Below are 11,721 nucleotides of genomic sequence, written 5' to 3' on the forward strand. Positions count from 1 at the left end.
TGCTTTCCACGTGCAGCCAAGGCCTACTTCGATTGCAGGAAAGATTAGTCTCCGCGTCTGCCTGTCCGAACACGAGCTAACTTACAAGGAAACACGAAATTTAATTTTAAAATGAAGTTAAACTTTTTAAATTAGACAATTTAAAAAGTTTAACTTCATTTTAAAATTTAATTAGATTAGGTTTAACTGGTTCCTTGAAAATTGCTGCTCTCTCTCTGAACTTAATCTTGTTTTCAAAATTATGGTTGGTTTTCTTAGATTGATAGGGTCCTCAGTGCGGGGAGGGAGAGGTATTTGAAGGTGAATATGAGAGCATCTGCAGGTAAAGAGTTTAGGCACAGTTTAGATCATGTAGAGAAAAACCCGTCATTTAGGGAGAGAAGCTGATTCTGGGAACCAAATTATTCAAATTAACCATATCCAATCTGCAGTGCCAAAACCAAAACCAAACGAACCAGCCTAAATTGTTCACTTTACTTTGGCAAGCACCAAATATGCGTATGTGTATCAAATAAAGTGAACAATTGGAGTTCTTTCTCTAATTTTGATAATTTCTGGGAAAAAAAAAAAACAGCAATCTACATCTTTTGCCTCAATTGCTAGATTATTACTGATTAGAGAATATTTATGTTTTTAACTTTTCTTTCTCCTTTGGGTGAGGTGGGCTGGAATGGATAAATGTTTCAATTCTACATTTCTAAACTCTGCCTATCTATAGAGTCGGGGTTGCGTGAGTTACATACGATTATTGACACATTTACTAATTTACAACAAAGTTAATTTCTATAGAACAATGGGTAATTTTGAAAATATTTTGGACAAAATGTTACAAACTCATTATTCAATGAACTCAACAACGCATATTGTATTTCTCTGGTTCTAAGACACCCATTTTAAATATTTTTATCATCTCTGGAATCTAAATGCACCATTACCATCAGTGACAACTTAAAATTACAACTGGCAGAGTGTTTCCTTTCACAGCAGCATGTAAAATAAAGATGCATCTTATCATAAATGGCATCTTAGGCTTGTTGAAACAGAAAAAGTGTGTGTATGTGGAGGTAGCCTACAGATAATTTCTTGTCCAGATGGTCTCAGGTGTAAAAAATTGTGTCAAAGATCAGTTATTTTTTCCTGATACTTCTTTACGTAGGGATTATAAATTGTAGCCCCAAACTTTTGCATAACTCTTTTAATTCTAAAAACCGCTTGTCCTTATACTGAGTGCTTCATGCTGGTTTGCAGTGTGTATTCAACAGAGAATTTCTGTTGCTTTGTGCCCCGCTCCCATCAACTAAAAAAATCTACAAACGAAAACTCTAGGAGACCAGTTTCTCATTTGGTACCAAAGCTAAAAATGAGTTCCCTCAACTCCTCAAAAAAAAAAAAAAAAAAAAAAAAAAAAAAAAGAAATCAAAGTTAGTACCATCGAATGGGGTTAAGTTAATCTTATAAATTTTTAAATAAGCATGCCCACTCACAGCAAACTCCTGTGCTACATCTGTGCTTGTTCTCTGGAAAGTTTAGAAGGCAATTTCTGTAATACAGAAAAGTCTCTGCCACTGACCTTGCAGTCATGCCACAAGATACTTCCGGTCTGAATTCTTTCTGTGTCTTTTGTCAGAGCCAGAAGTCTTGGAGAGCGCCGAGAGCCAATTGTAAATATTAAATCAGTTGGAGGTGATGTGGGAATAGTGGAGGGAAGAGAAACTATGTTTAGATTTTTTTAAATTTTAAATGATCGCCATTCCAGACAGGAAAATCAGCCATATTGGTGCTACACTAGAACACCTATTCTTACCACAAGCATGCTGGCTTGGAGCTCACAGAGATGTGAACACATACATGCAGTGAATATCTACATTTTTTTTTTTTCCTGATAGCTATGCCATTTAAGGGTTGAGGTTGCTATTGCTTCAGTTTCAGCCCTCTGCTCTCTACCTCATCTCATTCTTTCTGGGACCATCCTATATGCACGATTTAAAGGGAATTACCTATTACTTCAATTATTTGTTTCTTATCAACTGATGTTAAACTACAAGGATTTGCATTGAAAAGACACAAAGAAAGAGCAAGCCATGGCACATCGCCAAATGAAAGAGTAATGTTCTGGTGAATTTAGCCTAAATAATTTACTGCTATATAAAAGTGGAAAAGTGGAAGGTGAACCCTTTGACCAATAAATCTCTCCTGCCCATGAAACCCTTATCTGGTCTCCTCCAATGTATTCCACACGCGGAAGCCATCATCACGGGCTCGGGCTTGTGATTTGTAAACCTTGATCTTCTGCACTCCGTGTCCTAAATATGGATAATTAGCATCAGTTTATCACGCCTCTGCATATTTTCTCTTCTCTCCAAACATGCATGCTTCTGTTGGCTGCCATTCTGCTACAGAAGATTATGGAGACAGATTGCAGAGAATGAATGTGCTAAACGAGATTAGGAAGGAATAGAAATAGCAACTTGGCCAATAAATTCCTCGTGAGAGCCTTATCATGCAATTACACGTTGACTTGCTTCACACTCTCCCAGCCTCTTAATCCAACACCCCCACCAGGAATGAAATTTCACTAATTTCTGAATTACTGCATATCCTCCTGACTTGTTACTGAGAATGGTTGGAAGGAGAAACATTGCTGAAAACAACATGTAAAACTTTATCATCAAAAGTAAACTTTAACGTCAAAATGGGTGGTATGAATTTGGAATGTTCAAAGCATTTTAGGGTCCACGAATGGATGCACAAAGTCTTGGCATAGCAAGGGATTCAACTTTTCTTTGCAACTCACCAATTCTGCCATTGTGCCACCTTTGGTGATTCAGAACTGGCTGGGGGTGGGGGTGTTCCTTGCTCTTAAACAGGACTATCTGATGTGTTTAAAAACAGGACAAAGCATCCACTGATTTTTCTGACTTCTTATTATTACTGATAACAGTCACGATGCCCCTGGGTAATTCTGGGCAAATCACTTGACCTCTTTAAGTGCCACCTCCTCCTGGCTTAGATGCACCACTTCACCACCACAGCCCCTCCTGGCGCCAGCGTGCTGCAGCTTCTCATGCACATTAATGTATATAAATAGGAAAAGTCCTGCCTGTTCCGGATCTCCAAGAATGCTGTAATAGGGCATCTACAGGGGGAGCTCTCTTCTTCCTCTTCTTTGCCTGTTAATGTGATTCTCCCGGGGCTTTATACTAAGTTAGGTATTTACAGAGGCCCATTAAACCTTTCGATCCACCAGGGGACTATTTATAGCACAGAGCAGCAGTCAGACATTGTGGTGCCTCTACAAAAGCAAGGTTTTGCAGCAGGAGAAAGAAAACCTGGCAGGCCTGAGCATGTGTTTACTAGAAGGAATGGAAGTCTGGCTCAGATATTAAAACTTGTGCTTACTGTTTGTGCTTGCAGAAAAGGAAAGGAGTCCAATGCATGGTGGCAAGAATTAATTAGCAAAAGAAATGCACAGCCATTGTAAAAAGAGTTTTACACGTAGATCATAATGTCTTCACTTTCTTTCCCACAAGTAATGCCTACGCAGTTTCACTGGTGAGAGGGTCCTATGAGCCATCCAGAGAAAAGCTTCCATATTTCCATTCCAGAAGACCTGCTTGCAGTCCTGGAATTCTGAGAGGTAAAACTGGACAGCATTCATTCGATGAATAGGTATTGGGCATCTCCTCTGCACACACTGCCAGCCACTGTTCCAGGACCATAGGGTGAAACGGCAGGAGGAAGGAGCCCTGCCCTGGAGGAGCTAGCTGTGGGGAGGAAGCCGGGCCTCGAATGTTGATGCCCACGTGCTTGCCTTCTGCAAGCTGGTTGCTTTTCTACAGGCTGCCAAGAATCTCCTTTTTTGGAAGGAAAGCCAGCCTGGAACCCTCATTTACCTTGATTGGGAGGGAGGGACCCAGGGGCCTGGGAGGCAGCCTTGGGAGGCACTGGTCTGAAGAGCTAGACCCTTGGTAAGAACCTCTGGACAAGGCCTGTCTTCTGGAACCAGACAGGGAGGCGAGCAAGGGGGTGGGGCGGGGGGTCCTCCCAGGTGCCGGCACCTCTACTCTTAACTATCTGCAAGAAGACACACACACCCGACACACACACCCTGGGTGTCAGAGAAGTCCGCCCTTCCCTGCGCCTCCTCTTTCCCAAGCCCCTGAAATCCAGAGGTGCCTGTTTCCAGGTGCCAGCCCTGCTGAGTGGATGTGGGGATGGAGTCACTGGAGGCCCAGGGCTGGTTTGTTGTTTTGTTTCCTGTTAGGAGTACTGTGGAGGCTTTGCAGTGCTAGTTTTGGGAAATCTTAGGTTTGGCTTTATCTAACTCCTCTACTGGAGCAAGGCGCACAGCCAAGCCTGCTTAGACCTCCCCAGGCCACCGGCCCACGGCAGACCTGGGGCTTGCAGCCCAGCTCAGCACCTGCAGGCGCGGGGGACTGCGCGCTTGGCGCGAGGACCCCCGCCCCGGGCAGGGGACAGAAAATGTGAAATCAGATGGGGAGTTATTAATAACTGTCCTCCCCTCCCCTCTGCCGTGTTTCCTGAATCCTTGCGCTATGCTAGAGGGGGGCGGGGGCGGGGGCGCGGGGAGGAGGAGGGGGCCGTTTGCCATTAATCTGGGAACAAGCGGCTAACCTCGGTGACTGGTATTTTTGCTTTTCTTTTCTTACTTTTCTCAGTGTGGGGAAAGCAGTCAAGCCCGCGCGGAGCGATTGTGAGGGGCTCTGCTGGAATTTGGCAGCGCGGAGGCTTGGAGAGAAGCCCCATGCTGGCTCCCATTCAGCCGGCCCGTTTTCCTCGAGCTTTGGAAGTTTCACTCAGCCGTGCACTCAATGGCTTCACAAAGCTGATTACAAGCTTCAGCGCATTCCTGAAGGAGCCAAAAGCGACGCAGGTGCAAACGAGCCGAGGGAGCCCCTTATCCCGGTGACAGAATGGGACAAGCTGGGAAAGGCTTGGACCACACAAATCCAAGGCTCACCAGGCAGCAGAAAGCCTGCCTTGGGAACCGGGGGTCATTATCCGCCCTATTCAGCGGGGCCCGGGGACCCTGGGGGCCCAGCAAGGCTAGCCCGGGCGGGAGCACCGCCGCCAGCGCGCCTCGCGGGCGACAGGGGGGAACCCCGCTGGGCGCTGCGGCCAGGCCGGGGCTCAGGGCACTGGGCTGTGCGTTTGCGCAAATCTGTGTTCCGGCGGGACGGTGGCAACCCTAGTGGGGACACGGGAGAAAGAGCACGCCAGGAGGCCACGCGGCGCGTGGACAGTGCGAAACTTCTGCTCGGCGTCCAGGCCGCACGGCCGAGTCTCAGCCGGTGTCCCCAGGCCACGAACACCCAGCTCCGGGGTCGCTCTGCGCCCTTTCCCCCCAGCCCACCTTTCCCATTGGTCCCTTCCCCTGCCTGCGTGGCAGCGTGGCCCCGCAGAGAGCGACCCCGGGAGGGGCAGTGACCGCACGCGTGGAGTGGGGACGGCAGGGCACGGGGCCGTTGTCTAAGAGCGTTCGCTTGGCCGAGAACGCTTTTGCTGCGAGTTTGATTGCGCGGCGGGGTAGAGGGGCAGTTCCCTCCCCAAGTCATTAACTATGTCTCCTCGCGCTCAGGGACCGGAAACTTGCGGCTGCGGGCGCCAGAAAGAAAAGGGCAGCGCCTCGCCAAGCCCTCGGGGGAAGAGTGACTGCTGCAGCGGGACGCGGGGGCGGGAGGGGCGCAGCCCGGAGCGCGAGCGCAGCAGAGGGGAGCGCTGGGGGGCGGGGAGAGCTCGACCAGGAGCTGCAGCTCCGGGCCGGCCCGGGAAGGCCACCCTGTCCGGGTCCGGAGCCCCGCGCTGCGTCTAGGAGGGCGCAACACGCAGTCCCCGCGGGGCCGGAGCTTGGAGCCCCTCGTGCATGCCCCTCTCCTCGCGCCCTGCCGAGGCCTCGGCCCTGCCTGCCGTGCCCTGGGCCTGGTTGTGCCCGGGGTCCCCGCGGGCAGGGCGCGGGCGGGCAGGGCGCGCGCGCCGACGCTCTTTTGTCTGATAACTAATTTGAGTTAATGCGATCTTTATGTAAAGCTAACAGCGGATAATTGTCTATTTTCTCGCCAACAGTCTCCATCACAATCACTTATCTGGAAACCTGCGGTTGGATTAATCGTTATATTCCCGAGATCAGCGTCGCTGCAATCCGCAGCGAACGCGGGTGGGGACCTGGAGATGCCTCCCGGGCTCTGGCGGGGCCGGTGCTGGCCAGCTCCGCTATCGCCCGAGACGCGGTGTGCCCAGTTGTTGCTGCCCGCGGGCGAGGGCTGTAGGGAGCCTTCCCCAGGACTTGTTTGACTTGCTTTTTGCTCGAGTGGGTGGTGCGGGGATGCGGGAGGCGGAGGGAGGAGGAGGGATGAGGGGAGGAGGGCCTGTGGGGCTGCGGACCCGGAGCAGCCTGGGTGGAGCAAGGCCTCGGGAGGCCCTGGGGGCATCGCGGCGGGGCCTGGGGGTCCAGGCGCAGGAGGAGCCGTGGGTGCCAGAACGCAGCGTGTTTCATTTGGGAGAAACGTTGCCCTCAGGCCCTCGCCTCTCTCCCGTCGTCTAGGTTTTTCTGGCTTCGCCCTTTGTCCCACCCACCCGTTCCCACCTCAGGTCCCTCCCCCAGGACTCCCTCCTTAAGGATCCAGGTCTCTGAAAATTATTGGCAACAGTTACACACCCCAAGATTGAAATACGCAAGAGAAGAGTCCCAGTTCTGCAGGCTGCTCCAGGGCTAGGGGTAGAGATGGTGGCAGGTGGTGCATCAACTCTCTAGGGAAGAGGAACTTGCATTACAAAGACTTGTCTTTCTGAGCTGAAGTCAAAACAGGGGCGTCAAGCGCGCTCCGTTTGGAGGCGGTGGAGGGGCCGCGCGCCCGCGCTGTCCCAGCCGGAGCTGCCCTGGCTGGTGATTGGAGGTTTAACGTCCGGGCTTCAGGCGCTCTGCAGCTCGGATTTGCAGGCCAAGGGGCCTCAGTCGCAACTTTTCAAAATGGTGTTTCTGGAAAATAACAAATTCAGACTCAACTGGTGACAGCTTTTGGCTATAGAGAATGAAACTGCTTTCCTTTGGCAGTGGAACTCTTAAACTTGGAAGAGTGAAAGAATACAATGAAATAAAATGCCGTAAGATCACTGGATTTTTCAGATAAAGGACGACCCCAAATTACTCCCAAAATGAGGCTTTGTAAATTCTTGTTAAAAATCTTTAAATCTCGAATTTCCCCTACAACATCTGATGAGGGTTTTAGGAGCAAATAAGTAAATCCCACCTCGAGAATCAACAAACCAGGCTCTAGCCAAGGCTCTCCCCACGTTTTCTTCTCGTGACCTGGGGAAGGTCCCGCCCCATCGCTCACCTGGCTCTTGTCACCTCGGTCATCTTGAAGTGATCCGTGGACAATGCTGCTCCCTGCCGCAGATCCGCTGGTCACTCAGGCAGAACGGGGTATGCAAATGGCCTGGAGAGGCCGAGGCCCAAACACTGCGCCCATTGTCCCGGGCGCTCAAAGCGCCGAGCAGCTGCGCAGACTTTCTGGGCTTGGACCCTCGGCCGCCACGCTAATGTCATCATTGCAAAACATCAGATTTTGAGAACTATGCAGTCTGAATTCATTAGCAGCCTTCTCGGCGAAGATTCTTTTCCCCGTGACAAGTTTCAAAGTCCAGACTCCCTCCAACGTTGATAGGGGTAGGAAGAGGAGGAGGGACCCGGGGAGGGGGGGTCTTTCGCAAGTGGGGCCTCGGGGGATCCCTGCTCTCCTCCTTCTGCTGCGTTCTGCAACTTTAAAAGCCTTCCTTGGGGTTCTGAGCAAGGATGTCTGACTCGAATGACCTGAGATTTGGACATTTTCCCATTTTCTCTCAAGTGTAGCTTTAATGTTGTGAGTTTAAATTCACCAAAAGAGGCCCAGATATCAAGTCGAGTGAATTTCACAGCATCATCTTCTGTTTTAATCGTTTCTGAAGTCATATCCTTTAGGGTGAACCCACAACAATGCAGGTCAGAGAGACTGCGCGCCCTAAAGCAAACCAGTTAAAATGTCAGGCCAGATCTTCAAGCTGCAGGATTGCAAGCAGCTCATAAACTTCCAGTCCCCATCCTGAGACAAGGCGTGTGACTTAAGGACCTGCTTGCACTCCTGCTCTCCACACCCTGTCCCCTGCCCGCACCTGCCCAAATGGCCTCCTTCCTCTAGAACCTAGACGGTGGGGAAGCGTGCTCCTGATGCCCTGGGGTGGGTGCAGGGCGGGGGACCAGCAAAGGAGACCCAAGGGTGCTAGAACCCGGGAGCACAAACCACCCTTAGAGCCTGAGGGACCCTCAGATTCGTGGGAGACCGCAGGCACCGGCAGAGGCAGTTTTCCTCCCCTGAACAATGCTAGTTCTTCTCGGCCCCAGGATCTCCACTAATGTGTCTTTCCGCTTCCTCACAGGACTCCAAGCTGCCCTCCCCTCTGCCGCATCTGAGGCTGGAAAAACTTCCTATAAGAAGAGAAAGCCACCAGGTCAGAGCCGAGGACTAAACTTTAAGGTGGAAGATGGCAGAGAGGCAGGTTCTCCCCTGCATACCCCAAGGCCTCTCCTGCCCCCGCGAGGCCTTCCTTGAGCGCCCAGGCCCCCAAAGTGCCTGCCCTCCTTCTAACAAAAGGAGGGCATAGGATGTGAAGGAATAGTGCAACCAATAATGTTTTTGTAAACACAACAACAGGGAAATACATGGAGGAAATCTATCTATTGGGTGTGTCATATTTGGTTGAGGGCCGGGGTTGAAAGTGGACTCATCTAGACCCAGGAAAAAGCTACCGGGTGGGCAGGGTAAGTGGGGGGTTCTATGTGTATGTGGATACCTTTGAACTGAAACACCATTTTGTTTTCTCCCTGGAGAATAGTACGATGTGGCTTGAAGACTCTGGAAAGTCACAGATCAGACCCTGCAGAAGGTTCCTCATGTGTGCCTGGGCAACCTTGCCTCCATCCTCTGGCCCCAGTTCCTGCCACTCACGTGCAGGTAAGGCTGCGGAAGGCTAGGGACAGGGCTCCAAGTCAGAGGCCGGCTTTTTGGAGATGTGGCTGTGGGAGGGGAATCCCAGGAAGTTGCATAGTTTCTGCCAGCCTGGGTCACTGATGGCTAGTCCAGGTCACTGATGTCTCCCCAGGGGCGGGGGGACAGTGCCTGGCTAATTGTGGGTGTTCAAAATCTGTCTGCTGAGGGGATGTAGAGGGCATCATTGGGGGGCAGAGCTGATTATCCATGGAAGCTCTGGGCACAGATTGGGCCTCTCTTCCCTGCACAAAGAACTCTCCAGGATACCCAGTGGTTCTGGCCAGTGCTAGAGCCAGTGACCCTTGGCTTGCTCTGGCCTTTCCCCCCTTCTTTCCCCCCTTCTCACACACGCATTCACTTGCACACGTGTCACACACATTCCTACACACTCAAATTCCCAGAATCAATCTCACACACACATGCAAATCACACATACTTACACGCGATTCACACGATTCACAGATGTGATAGACTCACAGGTACTCACTCTTACACATGACACAGTTGCACACTTGCAGCAGCACGCACACACACACGCACTGCAATCCCCTTGCGTCTCCACAGTGTCCAGGGCTGGCTGAACACCAAGGCGGCTCTTGCTGGCTGGGCAGGACTTTTCATGGGAGGGAAAGTCACATAGCTGGAAGGTTACTACCTTAGGGACAGAATTTCCTTATAGATTATAATTTCCTTATAGGAATTCAACAACTATAGCAGAAAATGGAGAATGAGAACATTTTATTTCTCAATTTCAACAGTTCCTCTTCTCTTGCGTTTTCTGAGTAGGCTCCTGCCTGAGGCTGCTGAGGTGCTCTGGGTTCTCACTGTTTTCAGTGCTTCCAGGTTCAGGCTTTGCTCAGTGCATTTTCCTCGCTGCCCTTGGACTTGTGTTGTCTGGGATGGTGGCCACTGGCCCCCAGTGGCTACTGAGCACGGAGAGCAGAGCCCGTCTGCAGTGAGGTGTGCTGCTGGGTGTAAAACACACATGAGATTTTCCAGATGCAGTACTCAAAAGCATATGAAACACCTCAGTAATCACTTAAAATATTGATCACAGGTTGAAATGATTATATTTTAGATACCTTAGGTTAAATAAAATATATATTGAAATTTCGCCTTCTTTTTGCTTTCTAAAAATGTAGCTCTTAGGAACTTTGCAATTACCTACATGGCTATTTGCGCATTATCTTCCTGCTGGGCAGTGTGAGACCTTCTCACAGATCCTTCAGAAAAGGCAAAGGAAAAAGCAAAAATGATGGAGAAGGCTGAGCACATGGCCGCGGGGGAGGCCTGCTCAGAGCCATTCTGAAGTTGGTTTTGTAACACAATCTGTTCTCAAAGCTCCTTTTCTTTCAATGGGGCGGTGGGGGCGGGGGGGGGATTACACCTTGTATTTTACTTCTCGATTCATTTTCTTTCCATTTTAACTTTAATTCCATCTAATTACCGTATTGTGATCTCAGTCAGCAATCTTACATGAACTCTGCGGTAATGTCTGAAGAATCTGGCTCCCAGTGTTTGATAACGACGAGATATGCATGACCAAGGAGACCGTGTGACGTCTGCACAGTTCGAAAGCCCGCATTCCTGTTACTTTCCAATCTCAGGTCAGCATTTTGGAACTTTTCTGCTTTAATTTTTCCACACACACCTCTCGCTGCCACCACCTAACAAAGCAAACAGAAAGTTTGAGCAAGAATTTACATCTGGGAAAATGCTTCTACTCATCAAGAGTGGAATTCCTTTTTACGCCTATAATTGATTCACAGCTTCAAAAAGCTGTGAAGTCATACTTTGCTCATGGAAGTTGCAGGAGACCATATTTGCCAACATTTTATTTTAAAGAAGGTATTTAAAACTATTTTACATATTAACCACGATTTCTAGAAGTGAAGTTATAAAAATCAGAAGTTATATTTTACCTTTTGATGATAAGTGAAAAGAGATTGCTCCAAGAATGTTGTTTTCAATAAATTCAGTATAACTGCAACACAAAAATTCTGCATATAGGCTTCATATACACACATTATAATTTTATGTATTTGAGAGTTGTATAATTAATTTTAAAAATGCAACAAAAAATGTGAGGTTAAGTCTACTTTGCCAATAATGGAAGTGTCTCATAGATAATTTTGAATACAATTAAAATTTTGTTTTTATCCTAAAAGGAACTGTCCTGTTGCTCATTATTAGTATGTTGTCCACTTATTGTTCTATTTTTGGCTAAATTGAATTTAACTAAAGGAAAAAGAAAATGTTGTGAAATACCAAGGATGAGCCAAGTTTTGTGGGTAAACTAATTGAGATGGTTGATTTTGGTATTAACTCTTTGGGGAATATCACTCTTGTTAAAATTTAAGTAAGGAAACTAGTAGAAATATTTTATTCTTTAATCAAACTATATGTTTAAAAAAAAATGCCAAAGAAGAAACTAAAAAAGTAGCACGTATCCTGTTAAAGAGCCATCAGCATCCCATTGGAAGCTCCAGCACTCTGACTTTGGATTTGTAGGATGGTCTGTTCGTTTAGTATATGTATTACACAGCCTCATTTGCATCATCACCTTATAAAGCCAGAGAGATTCTCATTTGCTTTCTGTTTTTCTTCTTTCCCCTAAGGACTACAATGGTTATATACTTTCAAATATTCACAGACGAGATATTCTGGATAAATAATC

General features: G+C 48.5%; 1 protein-coding gene across 1 annotated transcript; it reads left to right on the forward strand.

Moving 5' to 3' along the window:
• The first annotated feature begins 3,532 nt into the window (after positions 1-3,532).
• LOC144336192 (uncharacterized) lies at positions 3,533-11,211 on the forward strand. The gene is made up of 4 exons (XM_077973986.1): positions 3,533-3,552; positions 4,680-8,505; positions 8,890-9,008; positions 10,508-11,211. The coding sequence occupies exons 1-2, from the start codon at positions 3,533-3,535 to the stop codon at positions 5,446-5,448; spliced, it is 789 nt and encodes a 262-aa protein (XP_077830112.1). The 3' UTR covers positions 5,449-8,505; positions 8,890-9,008; positions 10,508-11,211.
• The last annotated feature ends 510 nt before the right edge of the window (positions 11,212-11,721 follow it).

Source organism: Macaca mulatta, chromosome 17 (assembly GCF_049350105.2).
Source record: "Macaca mulatta isolate MMU2019108-1 chromosome 17, T2T-MMU8v2.0, whole genome shotgun sequence".
Taxonomy (NCBI): domain Eukaryota; kingdom Metazoa; phylum Chordata; class Mammalia; order Primates; family Cercopithecidae; genus Macaca; species Macaca mulatta.

Coding starts and splice junctions, on each gene's coding strand:
- LOC144336192 (XM_077973986.1), top strand. CDS start 3,533: ATGCCTACGCAGTTTCACTG. Junction 3,553..4,679: donor ATGCCTACGCAGTTTCACTG/GTGAGAGGGTCC, acceptor TACTTTTCTCAG/TGTGGGGAAAGCAGTCAAGC.